Source organism: Cheilinus undulatus, linkage group 6 (assembly GCF_018320785.1).
Source record: "Cheilinus undulatus linkage group 6, ASM1832078v1, whole genome shotgun sequence".
NCBI lineage: Eukaryota > Metazoa > Chordata > Actinopteri > Labriformes > Labridae > Cheilinus > Cheilinus undulatus.
The window spans coordinates 27,127,741-27,143,725 of NC_054870.1; the positions used below are offsets into that span (position 1 = coordinate 27,127,741).

General features: G+C 39.9%; 1 protein-coding gene across 7 annotated transcripts in view; it reads right to left on the bottom strand.

The window, feature by feature from the left end:
• LOC121510878 (girdin-like) overlaps nt 1-12,686 on the bottom strand; it is an 82,013-nt gene extending 69,327 nt beyond the window's left edge. For all 7 annotated transcript variants that reach the window (XM_041789203.1, XM_041789201.1, XM_041789204.1 and 4 more), the window contains exons 1-2: nt 12,014-12,686; nt 11,777-11,877 (exon numbers count right to left, since the gene is read on the bottom strand). In XM_041789203.1, coding sequence (XP_041645137.1) covers nt 11,777-11,877; nt 12,014-12,076 — 164 coding nt within the window. In that variant the 5' untranslated portion in view covers nt 12,077-12,686. The remainder of the gene's footprint in view (nt 1-11,776; nt 11,878-12,013) is intronic.
• Nucleotides 12,687-15,985: the final 3,299 nt, after the last annotated feature.

Genomic DNA, 15,985 nt, shown 5'->3' on the forward strand with positions numbered 1-15,985 from the left:
ATGCATTAAAAAATGAGCTTCCAGACAATTTGTGTTTTCTTTATCTGACTCTGTGGAATGCTCGACATCCCAACTATCTGTCAGGCATATTGTCAGTAGTACTTATCAGCAATCTGAGTATTTATCATCTAATTACTTTCCCACATTGCCTGTAAGTCAGGGCTTCTAGGCCACTACCTTTCAACCTGAGCAATACTGATAAAGGCTTGTTGAAATAGAAGTATAAAGGAGAACTTAGATGTTATACTAATACCATGCAAGTTATTTAACTGCTTTCTACTGATCCCCTGAGGGAAATTCCTATTTTACCAATGCTTCCCATTTAAAAAAAAGAGGTAGTAAGTGACAGCAGAGGCGAGACTTTGAACTTCATCTATCTTTCAGGTGAATCTGTAATGTTCTCATACAGTTCACTGAAATAAGACTAGAAGCATGGGATAGAGATTTGCTAGGGTTCATTCAGCCTAAAATTAAGATGTCTTACCTCCCAGGAGATCCCGATAAAATGTTCTAATCAAATTGATTGTGTATTAGATATGGTTCAAACAAACCATTACTTTAACACAGGCTAACAATGCTCATACATAATAAAGGCCCTGTTTCCCCTTACATTTAGGGAAATAATAATATTTTAAGTAATGAATCAAGCACATGCCTTTTATCTCAATGACATTCCAAAACTATCTGTAAAACCATTAGCTACAAAATTTGCTTTGTCATATTGCAGGAAGGATGTTTGCACAGTGGCATCCTTGTGTCTACCATGCATAGAACTCGAGAGAGAAAATTAGTAAAATTCGACCCACTCTCTTCCTAAAAAACTACTCCTGTAATTAATTTATGAAACATTTGCCCTGGGAATGTCTGGGAAAACAACACTTCTTGTGTACTTGAGATTTTTAGAGCCTGATATCAACTCTGTTGAAGGCAGCTCTTTTTTCATTATATGCACCTCAGACTTCAAAGCATGCATAGCATGACCTATATAAGGGGGTCAACATGCTCTAAGTATGGGGGAGGAGAGTCCTGGCTGCTTATGAATGTATGCATGCATGCATGTAGTGTGTAGCACATGTGTAGTCATGCATGTGTCTGCATCTGTGGTCTTGAAGGCACAGCCCTGTCTGTATGAGACAACAGCTCATGAAGCTTATTACTGAAATGTTACAAACAGAAAATAATAGAGATGGGATTTTTATTGGTCTTTTTCAGATAGAGGTTAAATGAGCAGGGTTCTTTCATGGACCATGTTTTTAGGGAGGGATTCTAGTGGAATGGCATCTTCTTATCACTACAACATGCAGCTGCATCAAGTTCACTTTTCAAGAAAAAGTCAAAATGCTTGTCTCTAAATTAACTTGCTGCAGTGTGGATGGGCTAATTATTCCTTTGATTAGGCCCCCACCCTGACACACACGCAACAATCATGCTAATCAGAAGGACAGAGGATTCTTTCAATAATGGTCTAAATGAACAGTCATGTGACATTCCCATCTCCCCCTCCACACACACATTTAGCCTCTTTTGAGGTCCATAGTAGGGGGTCTATTTAACTCGTTAATTAAAAAGCACAGAGGAGGCTGTAATCCTGTCAGGGTGAGGACAGTGATACGGAGAAAGGAAGGGTTTGTCTGAGGGATGGAAGGAGGCTGAAAGGGAGAAAGACAGAAAAGAAAGGGTTCAACCCATTCACACATTCCATCACAAGCGTCAGCCAAGAACATGGCAGCAAAAAACAGCATGACCACATCATACAGTCCACTCCTGATTTCTCTAGCTTTGTCTCTGATTCCCCCTGCACAAGCGTGTGACAGGCTGACTCCCCCCGTGGATCAGCAGGAGAATAAATAGAGCGACTTTAAACGGCAACCGGGGTCAAAAATCCTACTTACTGACTCCCTCCCAGTTCCCGCTGATATGGAAAACCTGAGACTTTAAACAAATAGATTATGGATAGACAGGCAGACTGCTAGGGAGCAAGCTAGCCAGACAGCCAGTCAATAAGACCGTCCGTTGGTGTTGTCGATGGCCACTGCAGCCTCACGTAGTGCCTGGGGCTACTGGGCTTTCTCTTCTCTTCTCCTGGATTTGATTGGCTGGATAACTTGGGGAGTAGTGCTAACCTATATATGACAGGCTTCATTACAGTCAGCATGGGCAGCCAGGCAGGCAAATGCTCATACACACACACGTGCAAAGTAGGCTAGATTGCATCCACCCCAAAAATACAGACTACATTCAGCCACGTGTAGGGCTAAGAGCTTATAAGCTGTACAGTCCAAACACAGCGGGGAGCGTGTGTGTTTGCGTCTGTTTGTGCTACTCGGGGGAAGCCAAACCGCTAACAGTAATACAAATCTGGGGATGAGCACTTATTAGCAGTCTTGCTAAGGTTAACAGTTCAGTTCAGGATATGTTTGTAGGTCAGTGTCTGAAACATTCTCATTATCAAGTAAAACAGCAATCATGAGGAGTCATCATCATACAAGGAAATACAGGCAGGACTGTTAAAATTCCTAAAATGTAAACTGTTTCCAAAAACACCACATAACTATACCATTCAATACCAAGATCAATACCTTTTTAACAATTCATATGACTGTTACCAACACAGCTGTGCCTAGATTTTTATTGTGAGGTTTCCTGTCAGCTTAAAGACCAATAAGGATAAATCCTGAAAAATAAGTACCACTCTTAGTGATGATTCAACTCAAAAATTTGTACAAACATGAAAGAGTAATTCAGGAGAGCAACTGTTAATTTTGCTGTGTAAATCCAATTCTAAAATGTGCACAGAAAGCCTTAATACAAGCCAGACATCTTTGTTTAAATGTCCACCTGACAGTTGCAATACTTAGAATCCTGCCTTGATCCTGTTAAAGTAAAATCTTGTTATACTGGATTACGTTTTAACATACTGACCATGGACATTTGTGAGTGCAGTAACAACATTTTATTCTAGTATCGGACTTAATAAACACTGGTTTGTAAAACACTGGACAGCATCAACTATTAGTGTGCATCAGTTTACAGAGATGTTAAAAAATTTCACATGTCCATATCACATGCATTTTAATTCTCCAAGATATTTTGTCATCATGCAAACCTAACCTTCTCCCACCATGTGAACTGTATATGCAAGCCAAAAAAAATCTGACAGCTGAAATGTGTATCGCATCATCCTATTTCCTTGTCTTGGCTTTTCATAGAAAATCTAAAAAAATGCTTGCATCATAATGACACACTAAGAAAATGGAAGACAGTAAACGATTCTCTTCCTTGGACAACTTAGCCATAGCAATTCTTAGCTGTTCCTCCTAAAATGGAAACTGTATAGCTGGTGACAGATTATTAAGAGAAAATTTTAATCTCAGTGGAAAGTTGCTCCTATTGAAACTCAACACACATGATGTATCACAGATTACAACTTTCAAGAGAACAGAAGGGATTGTGTCCTCTGAGCCTCTGAAGGGCCCAGTAATATGAAACAGGAGGAGGAAGTGCTCACTTTGAGTTAGCATCAATTAGAGCCACCGCAACAGCAAATTGCCCGAAAATGGAGTCTGATCAGACAAATTTGATCAATTTTAACCTAATATAAAGCAGGGAAAATGCATTACAAACTCCTGTTTGTATTAAAACCCATTTTTAAAAGCATGTTTCACCCTTAGGTTAAAACAAACAAAGAAGTCAAACTATTTGAGCCAAAAGCCAATACAAAAAACAATTGTCATTTTTAACTGAAGACAGATCATTTCAACACAACTGTCAGGTTACAGGTAAGCTGCTCCATTTTGTGATATGCTGAATATGGAGCAGTTTGACTTAATCTACAAATTAGACCTGTTAATATGAACGTGTTAATGCTCGTGATTAATCTGGAAAGCTTAACGCGTTTAAAAAATAACACAATTTAATTATATGACTAAGTTTGACCACAACTTTCTCCCGCAGTCCTCCTGCGCAGATGCTTACATCCCTGGGGTGAAAAGGTTAAAGGTGGGTCAAACACAGCGAGCAGTGATGAGTGAGGAGACAGACCCAAGTCTGCTTCACAGCAAATTTCGATTTAAAAAGCTGCCTAACAGAAGTCTGGATGAAACAAAAGTTGTGTATACATACTGCAGTGATGAACTGTCTTTACTCCGAAGTACAATGAGTCTGAAGTACCAACTCCAGGAAAAATGCATCTTTTCTAATGTTAGCAAAGACGATAACAGCAACACGGGATCAAGCCGTAATGCCAAGCTACACCTGCGCAGTCCATCAGACCCAGATTTGTCCCCCAAATGACAACATCTAACCTAACTACTGCAATCGCTAATGGGTCACCAGAGACTGCAGATCATCAACAGCGTTGACAGCAAGGGGCTTCAAGACATCATCCATGTTGCCTTGGATGACCTGTACCACAGAGCACCAACGAGAACTACTGTCACAAGAATCCGTGAACTGTATAACAGCTAAAAAGGCAACTGAAGTGGAGCCGCTGGCCTGAGCTACATTTATTACTCTGACGAGAGACCACTGGACATCAGTCAGCAACTTCAGCCACCTCAGGGTAACAGCACACCTGATCATTCACTTTACAGCAGAAGTTATTTTGTACCTGATGTGTTTGTCTTCTGAGCTCATTTGCAGTGTATAAATATCATTGCTCAGTGAATTAAGACACTCTGATTTACAAACCACAAATAAATCTAAAAACTCCAGTTTGTTTAATATTTCTTAATTTAAACACCATACTTGTACAAATTGTCTAAACTATCTCATTTATCTCAACCAAAAATACAAGTAAATGGTAGTATTTCAAATGTTAATTTATAGATAATAATAATAATAATAATAATAATAATACATTTTTCGTAAAAAGCGCTTTCAATGAGCTGTACATAAATTTAAAATAATGAAAATAAACAGTTGATAATAAGAAAGTTTAAAAATCTAATAATTACTAAAACTAAAGAACTGCTGTGATTAATCATGATTAATTTTTTAATCAATTGACAGCACTACTACAAATACATTTCTTTGAAAGCTGATTTCCTCAAATCAATTTGACTTTAAGCTGTTAGGGCTGAAAAACTGGACAGTGTATCTAAAATCCTACACAAGATTCTAATTTTGGGATTTTAGTGCCTCACATTAACACAGCCTTGTTAAAGTTTTGTCCTTTCAAGGTCACAGCTGCCGTTTCCTGTCTGACTCGATATACATCCTCCTGCCAGAAAGACAGAGAGAGTGTGGCACGGCATGAAGAAGTATATGAGAGGTGCCAGATTAATTCTACACTTTGATGTGAATGAGGGAAGATCCCACAACCCAGGCAGAGCCCACACACCAACAACCCAGCAGCAGCTCTGCCCATCTCCTTTCTCTATTTCAGCTGGAATCCCAGCTATGTCTGCTGTAATGAGCCCAAGAGAAAGCCAACAAAGGCTTCAACATGCTGCTCAAAGAAAACAGAGGAGGGCAAGAGCAGTGGGAAAGGTCAGGCATGAACAGCAAGCAGAGGACAGCAATAAAGAAGAAAATGATTTAAGAAGAAGGTGGAAAGAGAGAAAGAGGGGACAAGCAAGAGGTGCTGAGGGAGCTGCTCTTGAGACTTCATGAAAAACAGGGATGATGACAGAAAGAAGGATAAGAGGGAGTTAAAAGAGAAAGATGAGGAGAAAATACAGGTAACCATTTGGTTTTTACAAGAAACAGGAGTCCAATCCAGGGCAACAACGTTTGAACATTGTTATGACAACAGTTTTTTGGCCTAATTAATTGGTTAGTCAATGAAATTCTAGTTTAATGGAACCAATAGTTATATCCTCTTCAAATATCTTTGTCAAAGGAGTAGAAAGCTCACCGACATGTAATTTAAATGACAAAGGGGTAATCAGTCAAGTTATATTTCTTCGATTGCTAAACCATTATGTGTAGCATCACAGATCTAATAAGATAAAGGGAAGAAATATTACAAATACAGATACAAATACAATTTTAGAATGGTGTTACATGTTAAATGGCCCACTAACTTCCACATTGTTAAAAAAAAAAAAGAACAAATTCTCATAATTTGTTCAAGTGGGGATGTCAGATATCTAGGTCTGGCACTCTCCAATCAGATGGTCAGTTAGTTGGTAGATGACCTTTCGTGCAGCCAAATGAAGTAAGTATAAATCAGTTGTTATTTCAGTATAAAATAATGTGATTACAAACCTTTCTAATGCTGCATAAAGACTATCAGGAGAGTGCAAGGAGGAAACTGTTGCTAATGAGGTTGACCAAGAGATAGCCTGCAGTGTTTTTTAAACAACTAATTTATTGGTTGGAGCAGGGGTATGATTTCAGTTGACCAGTTTTTTCTTGAGTTAACTTCAGGTTTAAAAATATCTAGTGAATATTAGGTCTTTAATGATCAATTGTTACATGTGGTTGATTGGATCTACAAGGAGAAAAAATGCTTGATTTTTGTCCCACAATAATATATGCAGGGCTTAAAGATTTTTTGGCTGACCACTGAGGTCATGGCAATGTCCGTGTCTGAGTAAGTAAGTAACTAACTCAGTAAGTAACTGACTGAGTGAGTGACGCTAATTTATAAGCCACAGAATACAAAGTTGTGTTTGCTTGTACTCAATGCTGGCAGTAATGGCTGCCTCCACTGTGTTAACTAGAGCCATACATACAGAGTTGCGCTATGGGTGGGGTTTATTTGTGCTGAAAGCCCTCTAATCACTCCCTCCACTGCTCTAAATACGCAGATATAGCTTTAGCATGGCCTCTGTTTAATTAGAACTGGGCCACATTTCTGTATGACAAAGAATAAGACAACCCTATCAGCTTCTCATGTTTGGAAAGATGTTTTCATTCCTCTGCTGACCTGCTTTGGCATGACTGTGATAGTTGAGGGGGAAAAGGTAACTTGTAAATGCTTGTATACGCTGGCTGCTCGAGGAGCGATTAGCTCTGAACTATTCACAGCAGCACTTAGTCAAAACTGGAAAGTTCTTAATTAAAACAAGCAAAGACAGCACCACTAACAGCTTTCTGTAACAGAAAGGGGGTTCTTGATCTTCTGCCAAACCGCTTCAGCATTAGTGTGTGATAGTTAAAGGGGGAAAGGGTTACTTTTTGTGCTTGTATCTACGGCCTGCTAGTCGAATGTTAGCTTAGCCTTAGCCAGACCAACACATTTCTTCATCAGTTAGCGCTGAGAGCATCACTGAAAGCTTTCTGCGACAGAAAAACGCTCTTCTACCATTCTGCTTTCGCATGACTATGTGATCGTTACAGGGAAAGGGTTAGTTGTTGTATACAGTTAATGAGTTGTTGTGTCCCAGCTAATGACTCTAGCAGGCCTGTCATTAGCTGGGACTGAGCCGCAGCGGTGCATTTGTCTGAACCGGACAACGAGTCTTATCCAAACAAGCTTAGAAAGCAACACTGAAAGCTTTCTGTGACAGAAAATAATGTTCTTGCTCTTCTCCGGTCTGTTTCGGCATGGCTTTCCGATCATGGCTGTGGGCTTGTCCGGTGCTGTCCACCGTTAACTGTTAGCTTAGATATCACAGAAGAAAACAGTAGAAGAAAAGCAGGAGGGGAGCGGGGATGACACTGCTCTGGGCTTCGTCACACACAGAAGGAGACAGATAGAGAGACAGGGCAACATGTAGCTTTTTACATTTCAGTGACCACTTAACTTTGGCTAAAAATAATAAACTACTAACAATCATGACAAATTCACTCTGCCAGAACACACATTTCAGTCAGGCATTTCAACAGGCATCCCAGATAGTTGTGGTCAGCCATATACTAGGTTTTAACCTAGTCTTGTTTTTACATTAAAATGGCTCCCTCTATTATAATCTAGGCTTCTCAATCAGCCAGGAGTCCTGCATTTTTAATTAAGTAAAATGGATACATTTATAAGGTGAAATCAAAAAGCTTAAAAGACATTGAAAAAAGCTGTCTTTGCAAGTTGCCTTTTCTAGATTCCGCCTGTGATAATAAAATGTTACCAGATGGTTTTCCGACCTTAGAATATACCGCAGTAGCACAATCACCATCAAAAGTAAATGATAATAGTGCTTCAATACGTTGCAATGGTAATTAAATAAAGTCAAATGATGGATCTGATAGTGTACAACAAAAGAAAGTCATTTCAACAAAATACCAACTAAGTTCAGTCTCTAACCAAACACAGCTTTAGCTTCACCCCAATAAACCAAAACTCTTCTTCAATACCACTGGTTGAATTTCTAGTGTTTTGTGGTGTGTTGAAAAGCAAACAGCATTGAAAGTAGTGATGACAGGCATAGTGAGGACTACATCCTGTGTATAATAGCTTACACAGTGGATTTACTGTAATGTGGCCTTGACACAGACAGAAAAAAACAGAATGGCTTCTAAATGTGTTTTAGTTTAGTTATATTGCTTTTTATCTTTAGTGCTTTCTAAGCACCCATGTCTTCATGTGGTCTTCATAAAAATATGTAGCTGAAAATGCTATAGGTTGCTTTTACACTCTTACCCTTCTATGTGTGACTACTTACATAGTTTAACAGACATGCATGGATCTGTCTGAATACTTAAATTATGAGAAACATTACCAAATACAACAGCATTCCATTCATACCCACATATGCTTCACTGCCTAATTATCCTTAGTTTAAAACAGTACAAAAATCTTAAATAAGACAAAACGTTTTAAATTCAAAATAGTGGAATCTTTCTGTGTGACAAAATGGGTGATTTACTGCAACTAACTAAAGATATTCTAATTCTTTGACAGCCCTACAAAAATGTATGAGACATGACATCCCTGCTTTTAACGCTGAAAGTGTCCATGTCACCTACATTTCACTTTCCCAGCAATCCACATAGGACAGACTGACCGTTTATAAATACAGGCCAACCAGTCCGTATGGGTCTTTAGGACTGGCAACAAAACAGAGAATTCAACTGGACATTTGTCACCCTGACAAAAATTTAATTGGCTCCCACTTGCTGAGTGGGAAAACTAATTGGTTTGACAGTGCAGAGGAGGGCAATCTAATTGGCTGGGTAATGTCAGTCACAAGAGGGCAGAGGGGGAGGTGACATGGTGCCATCTGGGTGTCAGCAAACCGTTAGATAATCCCTGGTTCTCTCTCCTTCTTTCTCCCATGGTGTCCTGACAACTGCTGCCAGCATGTCTGCCATGTCTGAAGTAAGGCCATACAGCTTACAGTACAACAACTGACATCACCAGCAAATATCTTAAGCTCAATTTCTTCAGACAGAGTACTGGAAGCAGGAGTTTTCTGGCCTTCATCTACTACATACGAGTTTCTATGGTGTGTTTTTGGTGTAACATTTTTCAGCAGTGCCAGAGTTGGGGAGTTTTGTTTTTTGAGGTGTAAAGAGCAGCTCCTTTTGGCTGGAGGCTCACCAGCAGACACATTTTAGTGTGTCTGGATCAATCACACGCTGCACAAAGCCAACCAGCAGCCAATACAATTTATTTAGAACTGTCTGAAAAGAGAGAGTAAAGAAGTCACAAAATAGGAATGAATACAATCATAGATAATCATACCCTACATGAAAAAGTCTGTTAAATGTATCCATGGTTTTAGCTAGTTTTAATGAAGATACCCTTCTTATTGGGAGAGGAAAGGATTTCTTATCAAAGAGTTCTGTAAATCTATTCAACATACAGATTCAAATGTGCATAAACCTCAGATAGAGTAACCACTGTGACTACATTTCATTCTATTAATGCCAAAATGACTTACATTAACAACCAACTGCAATCCTCCCTGTTACTGATGCAGTGTTTGGATGAATCATGAGCTTTTATATGTATTTAAGCTGATGATACCATCTATTTTAGTAGGCGGGGGGAGCCAGACAAAGAGTAGTCTCCCTAACATAACATCTGACCAGTACTGTAGGCCTTCTGTGTGGGAGGGTGGCTGGGCAAGACAACTACCAACAGCTGCCTCACACAAGAAAACACCCAAGATACACATACTCCCACACAGACACATGAGCCCTGCAGAAAAGAGCTCACATTCACACACATACATACAAACACACAGTGTTGGTTGTGACTGGCAATCCCCAACATCCTGTCAGGCGATCACTAGGCCAGTTCATTTCAACTCAGCACTGGCCCCTTTTGCAGAAGCACCAAACCAACCATGGACAAACCCTGTCCAGCTCATTCCATTTATTTGCAGACAGAATTTTCACTCAGTGCCTAGTAATGTCACCCTCTGCAAACCGAGGTCTCAAATTTGAGTTTTGTGTGCCACCCTCTGGCTCCTTCCCTCACCTCTTCTGTCATGTTTAAGGATTTTGGCAAATCACTTTCTGTCTTGCTCACTCCTCGAACCCCTCCCCCTCACATCTTTCTGGTGTCTATCCAGTAGCCTGTGTCCCAAAGGGGAAGATTCTCTAAAAATACTGCTGGATTTTTCATCATTTTTCAGAGGCTGTGTGTGGAAGAGTAAGGCCACTGAAGTTGGCCAAATGAACCTGCACTGGCCTCCCTAAATATTTGACTTTTAAAAGGACTCCTCTGAGACTGTGGATTCAGCCCGGAGGAGGAGGAGAAGAGGAAGAAAAACAAGCATGGGAAAAGAGGTGGAAGTGATAGCAGCAATGTGAAGGTAGGCAGCTTAGTAGGGTGATGCAGCAAAGCAGCATGAGGTCAGAGAGGAAGGAAGAGCAAAACAAACCAAGACAGGAAACGGAAAGTCAGGATTAATCAGCTCATCATGCAACACAGAAATAGATTAACCATCTTACATCAAGTTACATATAGAAACTCCAGAAACAGAAAGGCAAAGATAGCCTGGTGCAGAAAATAAACCTCTGCTCCTCTTATTGATAATCCAACCTCAGAATAAGATGCTATTCGAGTTGCCTCATGAAAATGTAACACATTATAATCCTCAGTTAAGCACTGCTTTGCAGGCAAAATGGAGGAGTAAATGCTGACAGTGTAAAGTGTGGTATTAGTGGAAAAATATTAAAAACCACCCTGCTAGTGGGAAGCAGCAGCTATAAGCCAGACAAAAGAATGGAAACCCTTCTTCTGGAATGCTTTAAGTCAGAAAACTGGAAAGATTTGCTATATAAAGCCTCATCTTCCTCAAGAACCACTCTGCCAAAGCATCCACTTCTCTTCTGATTCACTATAAACATACAAAATGTATTTGTGCTATTGCAATGAAGAATCTGCATTGCCGTATGATCTACAACTAGCAAATGTCTCCTCTCATGGCTACTCTTTCTGGTTTAAGCTTCAGCACAGCAGGGAAACATGAATGCTGTAGCTTCCTGGGGCGGGGTGTCGAACAGTCTGCTGCAGATGACAGTAGGGGTGACTGGGGAAAAAAAAGCTACTGGAAGCAGTGGGGCTCCCTCCTTGCAACCATGGTTGCTTGTGGTCAGCTGAACCTCACAGCTCAAAGGGATGCCAACAATAACTGTCTGCTGAGATATCAGAGATATCTTATTGTGTGACCCATCACTGCCCCCAATACAAGGTCCCTTTGTGCTTAGCCTACATTCACTTCAGCAGGCAATTTGTGAGTTGGGCAGAAAATAGGGAACACAGTGAATTATGTCTAATTATTGAGTGGCTTCTCAATAATACAGTTTTGGTATATGTAAACACGAATTTAATTGAGTTTGATGTCCAAATAGGGTCTGCATGCCCTTATTCGGACATTGCACTGTTGTGGTACAGGCAGGGGACGGTCTGATTTGTCTGTAACATCTCTGAATTACTCACATCTCAAGCATGACCTCATTCAGGTAAATCCCATCCACTAATTCAACATATTCCGATAGTTTGGAGCCATCGGTCACTGTTGGCTGCCCGACAGTCTTTACCTGAAAATAAATGGGACAATACAAATAAGCGTTACTAGAATCAATAAACTCTCAAAAAAATGCCTTCACATGGCAGTGGTGTTTAATTAGCGAGCTTAATCTACATTTGAATAGTTAATTAGCAAAGGGCGCTTACCCAGCAGACCAGAGGCGAGAGCATAAACTGCTCCAGTAAAGGAGTGAAAACCTCGCTTTCCATATTTTCCAGGGAACCGTTTTTTTTCAGCAGATATGGAAAAAGAACCACAGCGCACTCCTTGGGAAAAATATGTGTTTGGTTAGGCTCCACTCATGTCGTTGATACAATTAAAACGACACTCATTTTGGCTAGCGGCCACTTAAACGCGTCCGGGGTTTCTTCAGGGGGAGAAAAGCGTTAATCCACAATCTTCTCGACACGACCCAGCTGTTTCAAGATGCCAACTGCTGGGCTTGGCTACCACGGGAGGACGAGAAATTACATTTTGTTGAAAAAAAAAAAGTATTCTTTGTTTGAGCGTCCCAGCGTTTAGCTAGCTATCTACGAAGGCGAGGATAGACCGGACTACATCAGACCTGAGCCAGGTATGCGTTTATGCTAGCGGCTTACCCCTGGAAAAAACCACATAACCGTTACTGGCAAAAGATGAGAGAGGGAATTTTAACGGCAAACTTTCCTCCGCCACGACAAAAAATAAAAATAAAAAAAGATATCCAGTATGGAAAAATCCAGCGGTTCTGAGGTCCTTGTTGGAAAAAAACTAACTAATCATATTACTAGTTGAACTGTTTTAACCGTTTACCCTTCATAGCCCTGTCTGCCTCCCTTCAAATGCGGTATTCAAATGAATAGAGGGAATAGAGAGGATGACTGGAGGACACTTAGTACCGCCTCCTCTCTGCCTCGCATGTGCATCTCCCTCCGCCTCCTTGCTCTAAAAGAAAAATAGGGCACTGATCACAGCATATCTTTCTTTTTTGATTTATTTGAAGGTCCATGAGTCCATCATGATTCTTAGGAAACAGTAGGTTGTTTGAACAAGTATGACCATAAGGGGGTTATGAATAATTCTCATACAAGCGGGATGTTAATAGGCCTCAATTCAGTTTAAGGCCATATTGTGATTATTCATGCTTATGCATGCTTAACAAAAATCCTTATTCCATACCTGTTTAAGGGGAATTCTGGGGTTTCATGCATACCTTTGTTTGCATTTACTGCATTGAGTGCAGTAGATCAGAGGGGCAAGTAGGAGGCTGCTGACACCTGGTGGGTAATGTAAGAGACCACTGTGAAATTACAATAGCTCAAATAGCTGAATAGATGGACGATTCAGGGTAAAAAATAACAGTAAAATAAGAATTATCAGATAGAGGTGAAAAATCGATATATGATTTCTAAAGACAAATAGAATGTCCTCAATTTTCTGGGTATGCTCACAACTCAAAGATATTGTATACTCCCAGGTTCATTTCATTGTTTTGGTGATTGAAGATTTTTTGGGGAAAAAAATTAAAAGGCATTTGTAGACATAACCTTTAGTCTGGGAAAATGCATGGTACAATTTGCTGTCATCTGACATTTTGTGACCACCAGTGAAAGGAGAAAAGAACTTATGTTGTAGGAAAATAATCAGTTATGGCCAGGGGCATGGGTTGCACTTCATGCACTCCATGTACAGAGGCTGACTGTTGTCCTTGAAGCAGCTGCCCTTCTTTGAGTTCAATCTGTGGCGTCTTTGCAGCTTTTAATTACCCACTTTCTTCCTTCCTGGTTTCCCAGTTTACCAACTGTCCTGTCTCTAAAGGTTTAAAAAGGGAAACAATCAGCTGTCTTCAAAAACCATCTTAAATCAGGGCAAGCTGAAATTAATCAAGACTTTAAAATAATTCACAGAAAAATTGTAAAACCAAACTCAAATCGCGCAACAACGTCTTACAGAATAAAACTCTACAACTGGGATGCTCTGTAAAAAATTGCAGTTTTTGACCTCAAATTTGGAACAAAACAGGACATGATGGACCTCAGTTTATCCCTACAGCAACCATTTATTTTAACACACAGCATTTTGGTGCTTCTCTGTCAGTACTTTGGTAATCTCTGAATGATAAGTCCAGACCCAAACTCTTTCACTACAAAGGTAGGAGACACCTAATCAACAACTGATGAATGGCTTGGATGGTGTAAATGGGGAGTAAAGGCGATGTGGCCACAGAGCTAATTAAAACAGCCAATTGATTTGGTAGCCAAGGACCTGGGTCACCTTTTAGGTTAGAATGAATAGATAATTGTGAGTATTGAATAAGCGCATTTCAGCAGAAACAGCAGGTCTGTCAGGCAAATGGAGGCTTTCATTTGCATTTATCATAACGGTTGCTGCGGTGGGTGCTTCAGCCTGAGGCAATACAGTATGAGTATCCTGAATAGACCTGCTGTGTCTTGTTTTTTTGCAAAACATGTTTGATGTGAGATCAGTGAGTGCACAAGAGGAGGTTACAGCAAGAATATCAGCCTTTCCAGATTCTAGGGTAGGTTTGCCAGAAAAACCTGCAAAAACCATCACACTGAAAATAGAGAACCGATTTATTATGGATGTAAAATCCCTTTTTCTTTTAGTTGATTATTCCCATATTTTAATTCAGTATAAAGGCTCATTTTTGGCAAATTTCATTAGCCTTAAACTCTTTTTTTTCAATGATAGAAGACAATGCCAATCAAGACCATCAGTACAAAGATAGCTCTTCTATAGAATTAATTCTGAAGCCTGAAACCCTGACAGCAGGGAAGGTGTCAGACAAGGGGATTATAGAAACAGGCTTTGATTTTACTTACCTGCTGGCTACTGTGTTTTGCAAAAAGAAAACACTACTTGCACATGCAGATCAAGATCAGCAAAATATTAAAAGGTAATGCTTTGTCCAGAGGGGGTGCCAGATTTGACATAATCTGAAAGGTTCTCACAGGAGCTTTAACTACACTTACATTAAAGCATTGATATTGTTTAAATTCTGAAGCCTAGTTAAAATGTAACATAAAAGGGCCACAAACTGAGAGGAGTCATGAAGTCAAATCTTGCACGTTACAGCATCTTTCTTGAGTTTGCCAGCATAAGCTAACATAAGCTAACCTGACACGCCAGATAGACTGTTTCATATAACCATTGCATGAATATTTTTCATCTGGGAAAGCTTCTGTAGGGTCCACCGAATGAAGTATCTAGCTTGGCGCTCCAGTGATGATTCCCTCGCCTTGATCCACAACAAAGAACCACTGGAAAAGGTTAAAAAATTTTACTTCAAAAACAACAAAAGGTGGTACAAATTTTCCTATTTCCACGTTTAACAAAAAATTGAAGCAACAATCAATTCACTGATAGAGGCAAAAAACAAGTGTGGCTGCACTCTCCTCCATCCTTTTTCTAACATGTGGGTGTGGCCAACTGGCTTAAAACTCTGATTTCACGAATTTATAAAATCAAGTTTTGGCAAAACAGGGAGATGAAATTATAATAGCCTTATCCAAAGAATCATAAAATTAGAATGAATGAGATTTTAGAAATTTTATCTGGTCTTATTTAGATTGAAGAGTGCGGAGAGACTGTGGGAAATGACATGGATGTGAACCCAGGCCACCTCCTTTGAGGACAACAGCCTCTGTACATGGGGACACTACCACTTGTGTTTATGTTAGACTCTATTGCTTTTAGACCAAATTTTATATTCACAGATCCTACCTCCATCTCTGCTCCCAAAAGTACCCCAGGAAATAATCTCAATGGAGTAGAACAAAAACAGAATTTTCTTCCAGATCTACTTCAAATGAAATCACCTCAGCAGCAAGTTCAATGCTGATGCAGAAAATGAAACCTTTCTTTACTTGTATGGTGCTTTTACCCACACAGCTGCCTGAACACAATTATACTCCACACAATTGCAGCAGGGGATTAGATGGATATTTTATATTGCTTTGTGGGATTGTTTATCTGTTTGCACTTATTGTGCCCGCGTGGGATTCATTAACCTTGGATTGAACAGGGTGCTCCTCTGTGTTTCATTAACCATCCATTATTCATGACGCTTTTAAGAAGTTTTGTGTCACAAAGCAGCATCCACCTCCACCTAATGACTC